General features: G+C 44.5%; 1 protein-coding gene across 3 annotated transcripts; it reads right to left on the reverse strand.

Annotated features, from left to right (window-relative positions):
* Positions 1–2,963: 2,963 nt before the first annotated feature.
* LOC125709451 (integrin beta-2-like) lies at positions 2,964–20,916 on the reverse strand. 3 transcript variants are annotated; one of them, XM_048977902.1, is made up of 17 exons: positions 20,610–20,916; positions 19,596–19,689; positions 17,092–17,161; positions 12,158–12,249; positions 11,224–11,422; positions 10,903–11,073; positions 10,552–10,793; positions 10,200–10,358; positions 9,547–9,642; positions 9,310–9,399; positions 8,986–9,120; positions 8,591–8,784; positions 7,245–7,477; positions 6,937–7,162; positions 5,165–5,376; positions 4,874–5,043; positions 2,964–4,792 (listed from the first exon to the last, which is right to left on the reverse strand). In XM_048977902.1, exons 3-17 carry the CDS (start codon positions 17,153–17,155, stop codon positions 4,730–4,732), a joined length of 2,346 nt encoding a protein of 781 aa, XP_048833859.1. In that variant the 5' UTR covers positions 17,156–17,161; positions 19,596–19,689; positions 20,610–20,916; the 3' UTR covers positions 2,964–4,729. The 3 variants fall into 3 exon arrangements, with proteins under 3 accessions (XP_048833859.1, XP_048833860.1, XP_048833858.1); XM_048977903.1 differs by having other exon boundaries at positions 17,092–17,158; positions 19,596–19,717; XM_048977901.1 differs by having other exon boundaries at positions 19,596–19,717.
* Positions 20,917–20,957: the final 41 nt, after the last annotated feature.

A 20,957-nucleotide genomic window follows, 5' to 3' on the forward strand; every position in this document is an offset into this window, starting at 1 on the left:
ACATTGTTCGGGTCATTTGTTAACCACAACGGACTCATTTGGCAGTTTTGCAGATTTTTTCTCACCTCCTGCAATGAATCGGCATCTATGTCATAGTGAGGAACGTCATTTTCCGTTGTGCGTTTGCCGGTTTCTCAAAGGCTTCCTGTTAATTTATTATTAGGCCTTTTCTGAACTTTAATCTTTTTTCAGTTTACGCTACAGTGAAATTGATCAAAATGGGGCATATTTGTAATACATTTTTTTCCTTTTTAAATCGATTATCTGGTTTTGCACAATCAAGATGCCCTATTAAATTAATTCACTGTTTGAATTATTTTTGTGCTAAAATGGCAAATATGTCTGATACAATGAACTTATTGTAATGTTAGTGCCACCTACATGCTCTTGCGTTTGTTTTTGTATAGGTTCACCTACTGGATGTTTAAGTTTACATTAGTGTATTAAAGATCTCACCATATTATTATGGGCTACATAAGTTTGAACTTTTTTGTTTATTTGTTCAGAGACTTAAAGGCTTCAGTAAGGAGGGTGACTGACTACCTCGATACATCAGTCTGCTTTGTAAGCATTATTATTTCTTTTAGCATTTAACACAAATTTAATGCACAGTCTCGTGCCCAAAAGTCGTTTAATTGAAATTTGTCACCATTTTCACTTATGAGACGTAAAACCGGCATGGTGCCTGTACTGGGATTGTGAAATCGTAGAGTTACACAGCATCATTTTGGGTCAAAGGTGTGCTAAGGAGAGCTGAGGCTTGTTGTTGCAGAAGGCAGGAAAGAAGCAGCGAGTTCCCTCACGCCGAGGAGCAAGAGAAGCGTTAGAACGGTGATATTCGAAAAAAGAAAGTTCCGCTTCGCATCTGCTTTCCGAGTGTACTTGTGACCTGCGTGGTGGTTTTGGGGAGGAGGGGGGGGGGGGGGTTATGGGGACAGTAGTGCATTGCTCGACAACACTCTCATTCTCTGTGTTTATTCACCAATTTATATGGCTTTTTTCATGCTTTTTTCATGGGGGAAGCTTCACCGGCCCAAACCCTCACCACCCCAGTGCACATTGTCCGAGACCTGAAGTCGGCTACTGAAGCTTGTCACACCACATCAGCTTTGACCGCTAATGCTGATTAGGAACTCGTGGTATTACTGAAGAAAAGCTTTCATTTATGTAGTTACTTATCAGCTAGCACAATGGCTCCTTCTTACAAGAAAAACGAATGATGGTATGTGGTGGAGCAGCGTATGCTGTAGGAGCAAATGTGTCAACTGGAAAAAAAAAATTCAACGCGCTTCATTATTTAAACTGATATGCAATAATATTAATGGGAAAATTCACCCTACGGTAATAACATAAAAGTGCTACCCAGTAAAGATGTTCCCTGCGCTGCACCCATAGGTTCCAGACCCGCTGCAACTGCTGAAGAGGATCAGCAGTTTCAGAAAATGGATGGATTATTTCACAATGCGCCCCCTCTGCCATATGACCGGTTACGTCCATTTTGTAATATCCAGAAGCTCTTTGTGCTTTCACTGGGGCTAAGGACAATCCATGCGTGGCTAATCTACCCTGCCTTAGCTACGGAAAGAAGTTGGTAAGCTGTACAGCCCAAATTAATAACCAGGCTTCACGGACTCCCTTTATCTGCATGCGGACGTTTCGCTGCAGCTTGCAGACTGATAGAGGGCCAATGCCTCCCAGCACCGGCGTGGGAACGAGAGTGACACCAGCGCATTGCAAGGTGATGCTTCCAGCATGTAATTCTCACAGTGATGCATCTGGCACATATGCTAACGGCTCTGACACCACGGCCTCTTCCTTCCTGTCATTTACAGTCCACACCCTACATCTAACCGCAGTAACACCTTCAGTATTCACCCTGCCTTCCCCCGAGCTGAACTCAGTTTTCTATGGTGACGAGGCTGAATCCCACAGGGAACCACCAATGTTTCTGCCATGTTGGCTTCTAGCATATTAAGCATAATTCTTTCGGAGGTGGATAATTTTGACAGGCCACGTGTCACAGACCGGGATGGAGCTCTTCACAGGCTATGGTTCTTGTACTTCACTATATAAAGCAACCAAAATATTCACAATACAAACAGCTTATCAGGCTTATCAGGAGTGCCTGATATCGACATGTATAATAATTATGAAGCCTTGGGAATCCTAGTCATGGTTATGAGTGGCTCAGCGGGTTTTGTTTTTGTATAACCAAAAGAATGCCTGTTCAGATCTCATTCTCATCAGAATAGTGGTAACTCTGTTGGGCCATAAAGTCCCCAAAATGTTCTGGGACTGCTGGGTAAATGCCTGACCCTGCGCTCAGACCCCAAGCTCAGCTCTGAACCTCTATACATTTTAACATCTTAAAAATGAGTGCATGGTGGCTATACGGTATCAGCCAAAAGTTTGGACACACGTACCCATAGAAAGGTTCATTTGTACTTCTCTGTATTAGAATAATTTTAAAGACATCAAAACTATTAAATAGCATATATGGAACTATGCAATAACCAAGAAGTATTTTACAAAAATAATTTGTTTGGGGGGGGGGGGGCTGCTATGTAGGTTGGAACTCAGGAGGTCACCTGTTCAGATCCCTGGGTTGGTAGAATGATCCCACCATTGGGCCCTTGAGCAAGGCCCTTAACCCCAACTGCTCCAAGCACTGACTGACCCTGATTTCTCCTCTATGCCGGTTTCTTAAGGTGGCCTCCTGGGATGCTTTCCCAGCTCTCCTGAAGGAGGTCCCACATATGCTGAGCTCCCTTTGGCCACTTTTCCTTTACTCTCTGGTCAAACGCCTCCAAAATCATCTCTACTGTGACCAGGTCATGTGGCCAGGTCATGTGATGCGACAGTATCACCCTCCATTTGTAGGCGACTTTTGACTGGTACTACATGTGAAAAATAAGAATTCCAAAGCACCAGTACTTGTGCAAATGGCAAATGAAGGCTTCGTATCATTTTTACAGAAATCATAATTTAATCTTTTTTTTAGTACTCATAGCAGACATCCATCAATTTTTCAACCTCTTACACCAAAAATGGGAGGGGAACCTGCACTATATGGGAAGAATATTAAAACACGCACATGCACGCGCACGCACATCACATAGACACACACAGACACACACACACACACACAGACACACACACGCACACACACACACACACACACACACACACGGGATTCAAATCCTTGACCCTGGAGGAGTGAGGCGACAGTTTCACAAACGAAACCAACTTTGTATTTACGTTTAAGCAGGATGGATGGAAATAAAACAAAAAGAAGTATTTTATGTCGTGAAAAACATTAACAGGTACATGCCCTCACTTCATTTATCTTTTTACATTTATCATATCATATAATTTTCTGAATTTTTTTACACAGTATAAAAGCAACAACATCAGGATAAAAATAGCTGCCAAATAAATCAAGTATATTTGCTGACATAAACAGAGAAATCAGGTGATCTATAGAACATATATAATTCAACAGGGTTGGTATAATACAGTGGTGCAGTGGTTAGCACTGTTGCCTCACACCTCCGGGCCCAGGGTTCGAGTCTCCGCCTGGGTCACATGTGTGTGGAGTTTGCATGTTCTCCTCATGTCGTCGTGGGGTTTCCTCCAGGTACTCCGGTTTCCCCCCACAGTCCAAAAACATGCTGCGGCTAATTCGAGTTACTAAATTGCCCGTAGGTGTAAATGTGTGAGTGCATGGTGTGTGAGTGTGCCCTGCGACGGGCTGGCCCCCCATCCTGGGTTGTTCCCTGCCTCATGCCCATTGCTTCCGGAATAGGCTCCGGACCCCCCCCCCCCCCCCCCCCCCCCCGCGACCCAGTAGGATAAGCAGTTTGGAAAATGGATGGATGGGTATAATACAATTTAAAACAAAGAAACGGCAAAGGAAAATCCTGAAATAATCGATGAGGAGAAGCACAGAAGTTGTGAACCATCCAAGACTGCATGTCTTTAAGACACAGCGATGCGGAAGCCACAGAAATGGTTTCATATCAAATTCATATTCAGATCAAAAGCAGCTCTTTCCTCATAACTGCTGCAACTCCCCATCTCCCCCATATTTAAAATTGATACACCTCCCCCCACATCAATGTACAAAAGCATCCATAGATCTGGTTATAATCCACTCGGCAATTTCCACCTCTTTGACATTTCGCACTGTTACACAAATACTGAACAGCCACTGCCCAAGTCACGATGGGATTACGTTCTAATAAGCTTAACATGAGCAAAAATATCGTAAGGCGAAAATGCATTATCATAGCCTAGCCTAGCATACCTCAAACACACTCAGAAAACTTACATTAGCCTACAGTTGGGCAAAATCATTAACACCAAATCCTATTTTATACCAAAGTGTTGAATATCTCAAGTATTTTTCTGAATAATGTACTGAAAGTGAAAAACAGAATGGAACTGGAATATCCATCATAAACTCGAAATATATGAATCCTTTAAAAAGTCTGTCCATACTGTATATTTCTGCTACCTGGGATGTGTTCGTCCATTTTTTCTGGTCTCCTCTTTTTTATGTTTGTTTTTCTGTGTCCATCCATCTCTATATTGAATTGTCCTTCTTCTTGGATATCGTCGGTGCTGTCCTGCTCTCCTGCCGATCTATGTAGTGACAGTAACGATTCTTATTTTATGTTGTACATTTTCGGAGGTATGTTCAGCGCTGGAGGAGGGTTCCACTGGTCCATCAGTCTCCGGTGTAAAAAGGATTTTGGACAGTGCTTGTTGCTGCTTTGTATAGAGCATTATCCTGGGAAGAGAACAAGCACAATACTAAAGGCACAAAGCGAGGGAGAAATGATCTGAATGTTAATGGGAAGGCTGTGCTAACCTCGTTAGACCACTTCGACTTTAAACGCTCTTCCTCGTGCTTTCTGAACTCCACCAAGTCACGGTACTGAATGAAGCCTTTGACAACGAGCAGGATGACTATTCCAATCAGGGCCACACTGGCAAATGTCCCTCCAATTATGGCCCCGATGTTCGGTGGTGGTGGGCATTCTTAGGAACAGAGAAACACACAGTCGGAACAATCGTAAGTCACCGAAGTGACTCCAAAAATGACACCGAAGAAGCTGGTGTGATCGCTTCTCTAGCAACATCAATGAATACAGCTTCTAACCTCTCTGCTTCAGAATCTGAACTTCATATCTGTCAAAGCCGTCCATCTCGTTCATCACGTAGGTCATCCAGCAGTTCTGCGAGTCCTTCTCTCTGCAGGGCCTTTTGCTTTTAAGACTGTCCACCATCGTAACACTTACGAGATGTGTGCAACTCCTTTGGCAGCTTTTTTGTAACGGGCCAGCTGCAAAACCGCTACACTCAATACAGCTCCTGAAGAACAATCGTGCTAAATGAGTTAAACCAAGTACATCGAAACACATACAGAAACACGCGCACAAACAGAAACACTTACAGGAACACACACACACACACACACACACACACATAGAAACAAACAGGAACATACACATACAAACGTAAAAACATACAGGAATATGCACACACACATATAAACACAAACAGGAACAGAGATGAACACACACACAGAAACACAAACAGAGTTTCCTCTAATAGTTTTCCAGTGGATGTTCAATATTCAGGCTCACTCACAATATTCAGGTCTAGACTAAAAACACACTTGTTTAGTCTAGTCTATGGGGACTCTAGTTCTAGCTCTAGATAACCCATTCATCCATCCATTTTCTGAAACCGCTTAATCCCAACTGGGGTCACAAATGGGTGCAGGCTGGAACCAACCGTAGGCAGTCGCGCACACACTCAGACAGCTACAGGACCAATTTAGACACCAATCAACCTGTCCTGCACACTTTTGGACCGTGGGAGGAAACCGGAGCCCCTGGCAAAAACCGGGAGAGCGTGCGAGCTCCACACAGAAAGGACCCGGGACCAAAAGCAGAACCTTCTTGCTATGAGACAGCAGCACTAACCACTGCACCACCACGCCCCAGATAACCACTCACTCCCAGTCAGACCTATAATTACATGAGGTGTAGAGCTGGGTGAGGATCGGTGCCATTGGCTTTGGATAAACTGACCTGTCAGTACTGTCACTCTAGCTTCACACCACCTTGTGGAATTGGAGTGCTGACACTCAGGGACCCCCCATGCCTGCGTTCCCACCTCCCTCTCCCTCCTACTTATGCTAACATAGCCATATCTGCCGAAGCTTACACACTGCACTCATCTAACTGTTTGCACTGCCTCTAGTCTACCCAACTTTGGCTAATTGCACATTTTATTTCCCCTACCCCTCCTGGGCTGTGCTACCTGGAGACCCCAAATTATCAAGATTCTGCCTACCCTGCTGGCTGCGACGTCTCCACTACCTGTAGCGTCTTTCCGGCCTGCCCACCCTTCTGCCTGTGACGTCTTCCCTGCCTGCCCTGCTGCCGTACTACTGTTCGCCCCACCATCAGAAGCATCACCAGCACCCGTCGGCCATCACCTGCCTGCCTCCCACTTTGAGACTCAAATGTTAAAATTGGGACAGTGTGAATTGGGATGTCGCCATCTTGCCCATCGAACTTCCTCTGCCAGCCCCTGGAGGATGGGCTCCCCCTTTGAGTTCTTCCCAAGGTTTCTTCCTTCTAGGGAGTTTTTCCTTGCCACTGTCACCGCTGACGTTTTGCCAGGGATATTGTAAGGCACTTTGAGACAATGTAGTGTTGTGAAAATGTGCCATATAAATAAAATTGAAATTTGAAAACAGTAACACACACACACACACATAGAAACACATACAGCAACACACACACATAGAGACACATACAGTAACACACACACACACACATAGAGACAAACACAAGAACACATACACATAGAGACATATACAGGAACACACACCACAAATGACGGTGGCTGTGTCCTTACGCATATTTGGAGCAGGGGGAGCTGCAGACAGTGCATTCCTCACAGTAGGGCAGTTCGTAGCCTTCCTTGCAGTTGCAGATGCCGCACTGGCATTCTCCCCGTTTACTGCACACCACCTCGGTGCTCTTGTTCTTCATGCACTCTTCCAGGGACACCTTGCACTGGCACGCCGACCCCCCATACCCGGGGTTGCAAATGCACTTGCCACAGTCACACCTCCCATTCCCTGTTGGGGAGAAATACTTCAGGCTTTTGCCAAGCAGCCGCCTTTATCGTCGCATTGATGGTCGCATGGGTATGGCGCCTACCTGCGCATATCTTGCCGGTGTGGGATTCACAGCTGGTGTTGCTGCACTCGCAATAGGTTCCATAGAATTGGACGCCGTCCTTGCTGGCATGGCACTCGCAGAGGCCGCACACACACTCCCCCTGGCCGGAGCATTCTGTGCCGTTATTCAGCCGACACGCCTCGTTCTGCCGCTCCAGGCTCGACTCCTTCAGCTCGCACTGGCAGGTCCGTCCCGCATACCCTTTCTCGCAGCTTCAGGGAAATCCATCACAAAACTTATCTTTACGCATCAGAAGATAAATTAAGTCCTGATGCTGATGCTGATTATTTACTACTGAATAAAACATTGGTCTTCAACATATTTTTGCAGTGAGAGCTACTATTACAAAGAGTGCACTCTGGTAAGCTACGGAATCGAAACAGTATATTTTGCCAGTGGTATAGTTTGGAAGTTATGTTGCAGTTGATCGGATTTGACCACTGAAATAAAGCATCTGAATTATTTGTGCATGTGTCATTGTTGAGTTACCATTTGTCTGTAGGTGTGAATGTGTGTTTGAATGGTGTGTGTGCCCTGTGATGGGTTGGCGCCTCATCCTGGGTTATTCCCTGCTTTGTGCCCATAGCTTCCAGGATAAACTTTAGACCACTGTAACCCTGAATAGGAGAAGTGTTAGAAGTGGGCAGAGAGATTGGATGGATGGTGCACTCTTCTCGTGTCTTTCCCTATACACTCCGATTTCCTATCCGGATATGTGTTGATCTGGTGAATGTTGGCCATAGTGAGTGAATGCGGGTGAGTATTCTGTGAGGTAGATTAAGCCGTGGTTTAATACAACCCCTTAACCCCTCATCCCTAATCCATGCATTAGGCTCAAAATCATTCAGAGTACTACTGTTTATTTTCAATGAGACATTTTTGTGAACAAGTTCCAGAGGTACCTTTTTGTATCAGAAGCAGGTTAACAAAAGTGTAGCTTCTGTTTATTGCTTCTGGTTCTTAAGGGTCCTACAGCTGAATATGTAGATCAGACCTGGACAAAAGCCAGCTGCTTTTACTGGCCCACATGTTCATTAAAAATTATTTTTAAATGGAATTCATAATTACAATTGTTACTTAAGAAAATGATTCTTTTAAAAAAGAACAGGGGGGCAAAAATCTACCAAGTCTTCCCTATTGTAGGTTCCCGGGGTCATAATTGTTAAAAATGGACCCTACTGATATGGTGAAGCCTGGATTTGGCCCTTCAAAGTGGTGCATAGCTGAGATCGACTCTCACTCTTCTCTCAGACACACATACCTGTACGCCGTATATTAATACATGTGCGTATCTCATCAGTGACTTAGCGGAGTTGTTGCCATACCTGCAAGTGCCGCAGACGACGTCGCCCTTATTATTGCAGTGACTATGGGTACCGCGATGAATGCTGTCATCACAGTCACACTCGCAGCGCGTCAGCACATTCGCTGTCACTGTGTCTGTAAAGCCCAGGGCTCGGATGCGAAAGCTCTTCTCCTCCATGCACTGTGTTGCTGTTACTGTCACGTTGAAAATGACCTAAAACAAATTTGCACAACACAGTCTAAGTATCAACTGAGTGATTTTTAATTTAATTATGGGTGATATTATGAATACTGAATTGCTACATTCCCTGGTGACATAGTTTGCTAATGAAATTTTATGCAACCATGCTTTCTTTTGATTTATCATATTAGTGTTCAGCCATGTAATCGGTGCTGTTATTAATGTTGTACCTACCTCCATACCGTGCTTGACATCGTTACACCTCCCTATTGTGTCTGTAACGTCTCCACCGTCACAGTTTGATGTATAGGTGACAGTAACACCATCTGGAAGCTCCTCATGGCTCAAGATCACATTTGACGACAGTTTCTATGTTGATTCATATTACACAGTTAGTGTCAAAATAGATCTATCTATCTATCTATCTATCTATCTATCTATCTATCTATCTATCTATCTATCTATCTGTCTGTCTGTCTGTCTGTCATTCTGTCTGTCTGTCTGTCTGTCTAAATTCTTTCATTTTGAGTGTTTAAATCCAAATCATTAAATGCTTGCCTCATACGCTTCTTTGATCAGTAACACAATGTTGCTAGAGTCATTCGAGAGAGCGCCAACTTCAGACTTGGGAATGAGCTTTGTCAGTGCCTGTAGAGGGTACAAAGCGTCATCACAGCTTAGCCCTCTCCCTTCCACACTGGAAGCTCTGATGAACATGCTGACATCCCCTGAATACTTTTCTGTTTAACGAAATCAGTATCATGCAGGTGACACTGTGAGGTACAGAAGACTCACTCTATACACATATTCCACTCTCTCAGTGACGGCAAAGATGGTCTGGATGTTATTTTCTGCTAACTTTGTGGCCACCTGCCCTACAGAAGGATAGTCCTGCAAAGAGGGAAGGCATATCAATACATGACAACCAACCAATTGTCTGTTTTCCAAACTTATACTTCTGTCTTTATTTTGTAGACTACAGCCCTGTGCTATAATTAATCATTCAATGCAACTTATTAATAAAGCAGTTACTGCAATGAGCAAAGTACTTAAATCAAGGTTCCCCAATTCCAGTCTTCAAGGGCCAGAATCTAACACATATCAAACACACTTAATAAAATTAGCTAGTCAAGATGTGTCTGAGCAGGGAAATCTGCAAACTGTGGTAGATCGTGTCTCTCTTGGACCAGATTTGGGGAACTGACATAAAGGAACTATCTGAAATCTTTTTACGAAAACCATTTTTCCAATATAACAGACATAAGTGCCCTGCAATGGGCTGCCCCCCCCCCCATCCTGGGTTGTTCCCTGTCTCGTGCCCATTGTTTCTGGGATAGGCTCCGGACCCCCCGCGACCCAGTAGGATAAGAGGTTTGGAAAATGGATGGATGGATGGACATAAGTAAGAATTTCATGCATTTCCAGTTTCTGGCATTGGTTAGGGTTACCATTTCATTGTTTTTGCTGTTCAACTGGTCTGCATCCAGGTGGCACTGACCGTCGTTCGGTTCAAAAATGCTGCCCAGTTTCCCATCACCTGCCATGTGAAATCCATCGTCTGTAACCACTACAAGCAGCCGGGTGCTGTTCCCCCAGCCGATTCTGTCCTGTTGGGTGCAGAGTGCAGCATGAATGTCTTATTGTGGCATATAGAGAAAATGTATGTGCACAGTGACACATGCACGTATGATCTGTGGCACATCAAAGAGACATGATCGTGCACTCATGGTACTTCATGAAGAACAGGTATGATCTGCACAGGCTTCCCGTTTAAATTCAGGAGACGTTCACCATCCCTACCCCACAGACTGCCACCTGCATGATGGCATCGAGAGATCCTTCTGGCCTGTCTAGATTCCCCGAGATGTTCTGGATGGACACTGTTTTGGTAAAAGTATCCACACTGTCCGTCAGGTTCAACACGTGCTGGTATCCAAATGTGGGCCGGCAATTCTTCTCTTCATCTGGACATGGCTTTTGCAGTTTTTCTGGGTGGGTGTTCGTGAATGGCAGAACAGTCTTGTCGATAAATGACCCAAAACCTGTGGAAACAGCATCCATGATAAACTGTGCCGATTATCATCAAGTTATTAATCCAGGTAATGAGTCTGCACCATCCAGAGAACTGGAGTATGTGAGACACGATCTCACCTATGCGTGCTTTGCTGGTCGTTTCCTTCAAAGCTGCTAGCAAAGACTTTCCAAGTTTCTTCACGTTTTGTAGATCATCATTCATAGAATAGGAGAGGTCCATCAAGTAGTACAGATCCACTGGGTAATCTTCTGCGCGTTTGAACTTGACTGAGAAGGTGTGTGGCATACCTGAACAGAGTCGGGGTGTAAATGCATTCAACAGTCATTTCCAGAGAGATAAGACCTGTAATTGCACTCCAAGGAGCTTGATGTGCTTTGAACCACATTTCTGACTTCTTGGTAGCAAGCGTCATTTGCAAGTAGTGCAAACAGACACACCTGGTCTAAGTGTGAGTTTGACTTCCTGAGGCTGTACTTGGATATGTGTCGAACCACTCTTTGTGTTCAGGGGTCTGTTTTTCATAGGATGGGCAGTGCTCTCTGGATTGATGATGTTTGTCTCCTCACAGCCTTTCTCCTGCAGCTCCTTTCGTGTGCCGCATCGCACTGAGTCCCCATCACCCTGCTTGGTGAAATTCTGTGGTACAGGAAGTATAGGAAGTCATTGCAAGTAGATTAGACTAGTAAATTAAATTTATCGATGAAGCAAGTAATTCTTGTGCATGCAGTTGCAAGGTACACAGAGTATATGGGAGGAAACTGGATTACCTTGTGGAAATCAACATGAACATGGGGACAACATAGAGGGCAGGAACTTAATCCCTGAACCTCAGAGATGTGCAACCAGAGCGTTACTCACTGAGCCATTGTGCCACCACTTGTAAAGAAATAACCAACGCCGGTGGAAGCCCATGTGGTGCCCTTAGCAAGCTTCACTACCCTTAATTCATGTCTCAGATGGGGCACACATGGGTGGTGGTTGTGGGCTGAAACGTTTGGGAACCCATGCACTTGGCAGCCGTCTCTGTTGCCTATAGAAGTGTTTCCTACTTGGTCCCCGGGGACCTACAGACAGTCCAGGTTTTTGCTCCGTCCCAGCTTCTGCAAAACTGTGGATTGTATGAACGGGAGCTTGGAGGGAGCAAAAATGTGGACTAACTATGGGTACCCAAAGGCAAGACTGGGAAACACTTGCCAATAGCGTTGCTTCTAATCTAGTTGTGAGTTCCTAGAGGCCACTTGTTAATGCAAAGTGTCTTTGGACATCTTCTCCAATCGTGTCTCCGCCAACTTGTCACGTTTTCTAGAGAACAGGACAGCAGGTGTCTTTTGGCTCGAGCTTCAGGCCACCTCACTCCTGCTGCTTACTCACCAGCTGTTTGCACCAGGCACAGAAGCGGCCGGATTGGATGCAGTCACTGCAGGACTTGATAGTTATCTTTATACATTCCTCCTTGCAGAGGCCTGGGAAGCAGGAGAGATGCATGGGTGAGACAGTGATTCTCATTGAAACCGGAATAAGCCGTTTCTCAAGGTGATTCTCAGTCAAACTGGAATAAACCGCTTCACAAAGATGTGTAGGTTGTGTTTGCTAGCCGATGTCATTGACACCTTCTGTGTTCTTAAACTTAAAACACATGGTGGATTTTATGTGTTTGGGATGAGCGAAAATATAAATTTCCAAAAAGATCTTAATGCTCAAATTCTCCTCAATGTAGTGATCCATAAATGAAAAACTGCCTTTAAGGCTTTACAATCATTTACAACTTCTTAGTTAAAGGCATGAAAAATGGCCACCATTTAGAGAAAAGCAGTGTTTCTTCAAGTTATGACAGGGTGCTTTTGCTTGGTGTGGTCAGTTGTCAAGCTCTATATGAATATTTCTGGAACTCCATTTTGAAGAAACAGGAACCCAGTGACAGTATCAGTAAGTGAAATGTGAGAAGTTGCTGAACATGCCAGACGTAACCAATGCAGCTGCGTTTCTCTCCTATTTCAGTATACAAATGCTTTTTAGAGACGAAGATGAACACCTCCAAAATCCCAGTCAGACAGCATCTTGTTTTTTGAGCAGGCACTTTTAGATTATATTTCACAAGCCATTTGCTCGTTATATTCATTGCAGGTGTAAGTGATTACCTTGTTTTTTAAGTTTTAAATGAATCGTAACTGCTTACAAGGAATGTGCCACAGTACTAACATGCAGGCTGCGGGAGCAGGTGCGCGGCCCTGAACAAGGCCACACGGACTCCTGAGTGACGATCATCATGCGATCTCTGACACAGGAGTCAGGATCAGTTCCTGTCCTGCTCTGGTCCATGTGTCATTTTTCTGTTTGGCCAGTGGGTGTCGCTGGTCATCCCGTCTCCTGGTTTTTTCCCAGGTTGTTACCTCATAGTGCTTCCTCATTCCCCTAGCTACCATGTGGTTTAATATGCCAAATAGGTGAACGGGTAAAAGGAAGCCTTTTACCCAGGCTTCCCTTTCGGTTGTGGGTTCGAGGCTGAACCAAACTAGCTGTTGTTTAATGTTTGTTGGTTTTGTGTTCTCTTGGTTTAACTTGTGTTTAGGTATTTAAGTTAGTTCCTTCTTTTTTTGCTCCCTGTTCCCTGTGCAGTTTTACTCTTAGTGTTTATACTTTTCTGTATCTGTTTATTGATCTCACCTAGTCCTCATTTCCTCTAGTTCAGGGGTCACCAACATGGTGCCCACGGGCACCAGGATGCCCCCAAGCACCACATGAGTTGCCCGTGGACCTGTTCTAAAAATAGCACAACCCACCAGTGAGCAGCGTCTAAAATTGAATCTTATCCTGTTGCTATTCTTCTTTAATCAGACTTGCATTTATATAGATTTGAAAATGGCAATATCTAAAAATAAGCATTTAAAACATGTGTATTATACATGGTTTAAGAAGAGTGTATCAAACTGGTAGCCCTTCGTATGGCTCAGTACCCATGAAGTAGCTCTCAGTTTCAAAAAGGTTGGTGACTCCTGCTCTAGTTCCTCTCACTTGCCCCTTGATATCCCTTTTTATCTGTGTGTATTTAAATGCCCGCGTACATTCTGTGCCTTAGATTGTCATTGTGGCTGTTTGCTCTGCGTTACCAGTCCGTAGTTGTAGTTGTAACTGTGTGAGTTCCCGAGTCACTAGTAGTTTACTCCTTACTTAGTTTCCATGATTTCCTAGGTTAAGTGTTAGTTTCCTTGGTGATTAGTTGTTGTTAGCTGACGTTTTACCTGTCTTGTGGAGTTCTTTACTTTCTCCTTCTCCATTTGTGTCCTGTTTGTTAATAACCCCCTTTTTTTGTGAGTCATTCCTCCTTTGTGACGCACCGCCATAACGGCAGAAGAGCACGCCGATCCGAGCCAATGTGTGAAGTTTTCAGTTTTGTTCTGAGTCTTTGGTTTTACTCTGACATCTAGAGGGAAGCCTTGGGTCGTGCCTGTAGGGTGCAGGTGAGCAGCATTCTGCTTTGTCCTCTGGTCATGGCCGTATAGCAACTCTTTTTACTAGGGACGTTGCGGAGGAGCACCCCCTTCGGGGTAAAGCATGGCCGTGGCTCCCAGAAATAGCAGAACTGGGATCATCTGTGTTTTGTGCCAATATTTGTAGCAGCGATGGTAACCTCTGGTGAGTTCTCAGCTGGTCCTTATCGCCCTGATATCAAGCATCAGTCCATCTCACAGGAAGCTAAGAAGCACATGAGCCCCGGTCCCCATGTTGCGGGTTTTGTTCCCACTTGGTGCTTCTTTCAGCTGCTCAGAATTGTCATTTTTTTCCCCTCCCTTTCGAAAGGAGAAGTTTGAGAAGTGTTGCTTCACTTTCCCAACCTTTTCTCTGGGTCCCTTTGTGCCGATTGGCCCTAGGGACTTCCCTAGTTTGTCTATGCCTAGATCCAGGGCTGCTCTTGTGGTTTGGAGCTCAAGCTTGTCTTTCTGCATATGATCCTGGTCACTGGTCACCGCATCTATCACTGGTGATTTTTTTTGCAGACAAATTCTGTTCGCCATATCGTATGTACATTCTCAGGCTAATGCCATAGTAACATCTGTGCCTGTAGCAACAGTTGTAGGAAGTAATTGCAGAGCAAAGGATAATCACTATGTAGATGATACTGATGTGCCTTAGTTGAGATTGGCCATCGTGTTTCTGCAGTTCCGTTAACATAGAAGCAAGCTTGGTTCAAAGCAACATTCAAGTGGGGACCAGAGAACAGGGTCAGTCAGCAACCCAGCAGTGATACCATTATTCCACCAGCTATGGGAATCAAACTCACAACTACTAAAATAAAATTCTAAAACACCTGGTTGCTGGTATTACTATCGGGGGTGGCATGGTGGTGCAGTGGTTAGCACTGTTGCCTCACACCTCTGGGACCCGGGTTTGAGTCTCCGCCTGGGTCACATGTGTGTGGAGTTTGCATGTTCTCCCCATGTCGTCGTGGGGTTTCCTCCGGGTACTCCGGTTTCCCCCCACAGTCCGAAAACATGCTGAGGCTAATTGGATTTGCTAAATTGCCCATAGGTGTGCATGTGAGAGTGAATGGTGTGTGAGTGTGCCCTGCGATGGGCTGGCCCCCCATCCAGGGTTGTTCCCTGCCTCGTGCCCTGGACCCCCTGCGACCCAGTAGGATAAAGCGGTTTGGAAAATGGATGGATGGATGGATGGGTATCCTGGTAAGGGCTATCAGGGAGCCTGTCCCAGGATGTACAGAGTACAAAACTTAGAGAATACAGTTTGCTATAGGCAATTTACAACTAGCATAATTGTGGGCGGGATTTAAAATTGGAGGTGTGCTTCTGACAAAGCACCAGAAACTGGGCTACGGGGTCAAGCGGGTGCTAGACATGTGTTCCTAGGGCTATGAGAAACAACAGGTGTTAGATACGGATTTAAAATTAGCACCAGCATTTGCCTGACCTCCTACACGCAGCGAGAGGGATTATTCTGGCTCCTCTGAATATGCTGAGCGTAGGATGGAGGGTGCTGTCCCGCCCTGTCTCGCCTTACTTGAGACACACACGCCGTATCTGCCTGTCTTTATTCTGGACGTACACACTGACCCTGACATCTGGTCCCCACTTGAATGTTGCTTTGAACCAAGCTTGCTTCTATGTTAACGGAACTGCAGAAACACGATGGCCAATCTCAACTAAGGCACATCAGTATCATCTACATAGTGATTATCCTTTGCTCTGCAATTACTTCCTACAACTGTTGCTACAGGCACAGATGTTACTATGGCATTAGCCTGAGAATGTACATACGATATGGCGAACAGAATTTGTCTGCAAAAAAAATCACCAGTGATAGATGGGAGTGAGCATAAATGTTAGGAGAGTGCACGTGTGCATGCGGGTGTGAACGTCAGAATGAAACTTGATTTCAGCTGAACCCAATCTAAACACCTCCTCACCAAGATGTTTATCTGGGGATAAAATTATTTTAACAGCTGGCTAGTTACGACAGGAGCAGCAGTTCAATTGTTTTAAACCAATTTTTGCATGTTAGGTAATTTTCCTAAATAGGTAATTTTCCTAAAATCACAATAACTATAGAATGCCTCTGTAACATTTCAGCGCGGTGGTAAGGGGAGATGATTTTTTTCAAAAATAATTTAAAATAAAAAAAAATATTTTTTCAAAGTGGGTGATTTTTGTAATGTTTTTTGCCCTGGGGGGGGGGGGGTAGCATCCACATGCATCCCATGTAAGGCAGTGTGTGGCTCATAGGGTTAGCTCTCTGTGCTTGTGATTGGATGGTTGCTAGTTTAAGCTCCAACTTTATTAGAGGAGTCAGATGTCCACTGGCTCCTTGAGCAAGACCCTTAACTCTCTGAAATGCTCCGGGGGGCCCTGGTTACTAATGGCCTGACCTTCTGCTCAGACTCCCAGCTTCACTCTCACCTCTGTATATAAGCTGGCCTGATCCCACTTTACACTCCTTAAATGTTCTTATGTTGCACTTATGATCATTGAATTAGGTATAGCAGTTGTGTTGCTCCTGCTAAAAAGCCACTTACACTTGACCTGGGCGTTTATCTGCAGCTCAGAATAGCTGCACTTATGCCTAGTCGACTCCTCGACAGCATGTATGTTTGTAATGTGCTGTTTGCCTGACTTTGGACAAACACACTTACATGATCAGTACGTTAAATGTAAACGTATATAAGAAGAGCAAGATGAGAGATGCAAAAAGAAACATTGTCATATGCCAGTGCGGATGCCAAATAAAGCATCACTACATAACTGTAGCCCTAACGGCTCCACCAAAGCCTTGTTATTGGTTTATTGTGTACTTACTCCACTGCATGACAACCAGCACCGAAATCCCAAAGAGGAGATGATGATACAGACATCGATGCATTTCCTTCTGAAAGACATACAGAATCATTAAGTAACTATGTATCAAACTTGTTCTATGTGGAAAAAATGCTAGCTAATATAACTTAAGCGCATTAACATTACAGCAGAGGTCCAACATTATTGTATCACGGGGAGGGCGGGGGGGGGGGGGTGGCCCTGCTGCCTGGGACCCCCAGTGCAGGGGATGGCTATGGTGCTCGGCGCATGTGGGGGTTGCTAAAATGCTTCCTTTGTATCGTGTAGTTTTTTTCTGACCATCTGTGACAAGGCTTGTGAAACCAGCATCGGGAATCTTGTGCAATGCCTTTATTGGCAATGAATCATTTTGTAATGGAGTGTGTGAATTACATTTGGTTTTTTAGCATCAGCCCAGTGCTGGGCAGTGGTGGCGTAATGGTTCTGGAAGTCCTCTTGTAATAGAAAGATTGCTGGTTTGAATCCCTGACTAGCAAATAGCCAGTGAGTTACTGCTCCCAGGGCACTGCGTTGGCTGCCCCTGCTAAGTCATGATGTCACATATGGGTTAAATGTCAAGGATATGATTTATTGTAGTTCACTGTGTGCTGTGGCGCATCAACAATACCAACGAATCCCGTTCACTTTTTCACGAAATATTTACAGACTCATTTGTTTACAGACTCAGTTTGGTTCTAAGTAAGTTTGAATGTCACAGTTAACACCCATAACCTCATGTACGTGCTTTTGGTTCGGAAAGCACTTCCTGTTTTTAACAAGCTCCTCAACACTTTCTCTGATCATGTGATAATGCGATCTTCGTTTCTGGTCTGTGCTTCTCTCGTAACAGTACCAGTTCCCAACAAGTAATGCTGCACCCTGCCTCAGTAAGACAATGGATTCCTCACATGAGTTTGCCCTGAAATGACCCTGACCGGCCTCTTCGCTTAGCCTACGTGAGAATTGCATTTCGCATGGGATTAGCTCTTATTATTATGGGCTGTGTCTCTTTGCCCCAAATAGCCATTAGCTAGAAAAGTGAAACCACACTACTTATACATAAACGCCCTTTCCTCTATTTATGGACATCCCGCATCCTATTTTACTCTTATCAGATGCTGAAGTTCCTAAATCTTAGGCCTGTACTGCACCTCACCCCCCTGCTGTCAGATGTCTGTCGCTATCATTCTTTCTCTCCTCTGCACTGCCTTATACCTTCTGCTCTTTTTTTTATGAACTATTTACTGAAATATAACTATTATTATCACGTCTGGGTGTTGTGTCGCCTCTTTTTCTTATAATCTATCCTGTATATCAGTGTTTCACAGCCCAGCTCTTGTAAACAGACAGTTTTGCTTCCAAAATTGAGGACTGTCTGGCACAGAGCTCAGGGGGAGCAAAAACATGGACCAACTTCAGGTTTCCAAGGACAGGGTTGGGAAATGCTGCTATATAGACAAAACACTACTAACATTTATGGTTATATTACATCACTGGTTAACTGCTTTTCGGGGAATGATGCACTTCACAAACCAAATAAAGACAATCGTGAAGGTTTTGTATGTTTAGGTTTATTATTGAGTGCCTCGGTGTTGGTCTGCGGATTTTTCCATACATTTGTGGAAATGAATTAGGTTTGAAAATTGATGGAAACGGATGGAGTAGCTGAAAAACACCTGCAGTCACTGACATTTCATAGCAAAAGTCTAAGTAAGTTGCTTTGGGTGGATGGAACCAAAACTGGCTTGGAGGTTGTAAGACAGATGAGAAACGTGTCTGAGTTGGTAAGAATCCATAAACGCACCATGCGGCAGAAATTAGTGCCTCAGAGAGGAAGTGCCAGCAGCACCATCATCATTATATAAAATTCAAGCCGAGTTTCAAGGGCCCCATTCCAGAGGGGGTAGGGAACACGGCGATGAGCCTCTCTGCCTGTCTTTGGACAGTGGGAGGAAACCGTGGAGCCCAGAGGACAAGGGTAAGGGCCAGCAAGGATACATTATGCATCTTGTCAAATTTTATACACATAATATTCGAAGGTTTATGGTAATTACACTCAAAATGATGAAAAAGCATTTAATAAATTAATAAATTAAACATGACATACCAAGAACTTACACTTAAACAAACCAGTTGTATTAACCTATAAAATCAGTTTTTATGCATTTAATTAGTTGTCTTCTATGTTCAAAAGCAAATAAATGAAATATGAATATACACATAAACACATACCCTGAGAAAAATATGAAAATAAACAATTAACCTTCATGGCTACATCTACGCAAAGTACTTCCACCGTATGCAGTGACGAGCCTTTTGCACTGCGGCTAATTTGGCTCCACCGGCCGCCTGTCGTTTCGGAGCTTTCACCCTTCCTGGGGGTCTCTGTCAGCTCCGGGCTGTTTCACCAGCAAGGTAATTCCTCACCGAGATCCTGACATTAAGAAGATTTAAGGGACCAAATATTTTAAACCAGCCAGACTTACTGAGCATTAAGTTCTGTAGCTTCCTGTAGACCTTCCTCCGATCAAAGCACGAGGGTAGCAGTTGACTGATCTGCTTTGTGGCTCGAAACGAGATCTACACCCCAACAGGAAAGGAGCACCGCCTGCAAGTTAAACGGTTAGGAAGTAGAGTTACAGTTGATGCTCCTAAACGTGTTTAATCATACGCAGACACATCGATCCACATGCAGTAGGTTATTTACAAAGGACATTTCAAGATTCATGAGACTTATTCGTATTTGTCACACGCATAACTGTAGTGGTACATTAGCAGTGAAATGAAACTTCTGCTATTCCAGACATTGCAGTAAATAAAGTGGGGGGGGGGACAGGGGTGGATCTAAGGGGTGGGAAAATAATTGGTTGCCCTTGACACCACCCTGTCTCACAATAATAAAAGCATGGATTATTTTCTCAGCATAACCATACTAAAGATGCGGTGCAGTGAGGCCACCCCCCCCCCCCCCCCCTAAATAAAACGCCCGCTGATGGCCACCCCAATCAGAATTTTCTGTAGCCTCCACTGTTGAAGGATTTAAATTTAAATGTTAACACAAAGAGTGCCAACAAGTTAAACAAGAACCCCCCATAGCGCAAGAATACGGAAGATTATATCAGGCAGTGGTGGGCAGCCCACTATACACGTCTACACTCCACTGGGGCATGATTCTCAATTTGATGCACTTTCAAAAGAGGCTTCAGTTTGCTTAATATTCAGATATTCTCAAATGCTCTAATGTCTGCCCCCTTTCTGACAATTTCAGCCTCGATCAACCTAACATCAATGTGACTATCAGCTTATTTTTAACCTGAAAACATGCAGCCTCCAGTCCCCGCCAGTACCTCCAGTACCCCCATTTACATGCCCATTATCACCAAGATTTAGTGCAACCCGGGAGAAATAAACACACGTTCTTAGAGAAAGGACATAGAGATCGGTTTTTCGATTCCTTTCCCCACTTCCTTAGTCTCCACATTCCACTTCATTTTACTCACACATCCAAGGTAATGAGAAGCATATCTAAGTCCCGCAAAGTGGATGGTCCGCCGTTCCGGGCCACAAATTCCAGTCCAGCCACTCTCCCACTAGCTTGCTAGCACTGGTTACTGTCACTTGGTCTAACTGAGCTCCTCATGAACATCCAGCAAAACCGAGGAAAAATAAAAACCCTGCAATACTCCGGTTAACTGGGGGAGGGAGTGCCCTTCTCTGGTTAAACTGGCCCTCAGTCCAATACCATATCAAGCCTGTTCGCTTGTGCTTCTCCAGTTTTTTCTCTGCCTCCTCCTCACCAAAGTCCCTCTGCTTTTTTCCTGCTAGCTCCTTTCTCCCACCTCCTAACT

Source organism: Brienomyrus brachyistius, chromosome 16, assembly GCF_023856365.1.
Source record: "Brienomyrus brachyistius isolate T26 chromosome 16, BBRACH_0.4, whole genome shotgun sequence".
NCBI classification, from domain to species: domain Eukaryota; kingdom Metazoa; phylum Chordata; class Actinopteri; order Osteoglossiformes; family Mormyridae; genus Brienomyrus; species Brienomyrus brachyistius.

Excerpts from the sequence above, each read along its gene's own strand:
- LOC125709451 (XM_048977902.1), bottom strand. The coding sequence starts at position 17,155 with ATGCATCGATGTCTGTATCATCATCTCCTCTTTGGGATTTCGGTGCTG. Across the intron at positions 9,643-10,199 it reads ACAGCAAAAACAATGAAATG|GACTATCCTTCTGTAGGGCA; the intron begins GTAACCCTAACC and ends CCCTCTTTGCAG. Across the intron at positions 5,377-6,936 it reads TCCCCCTGCTCCAAATATGC|GAGCTGTATTGAGTGTAGCG; the intron begins GTAAGGACACAG and ends ATTGTTCTTCAG.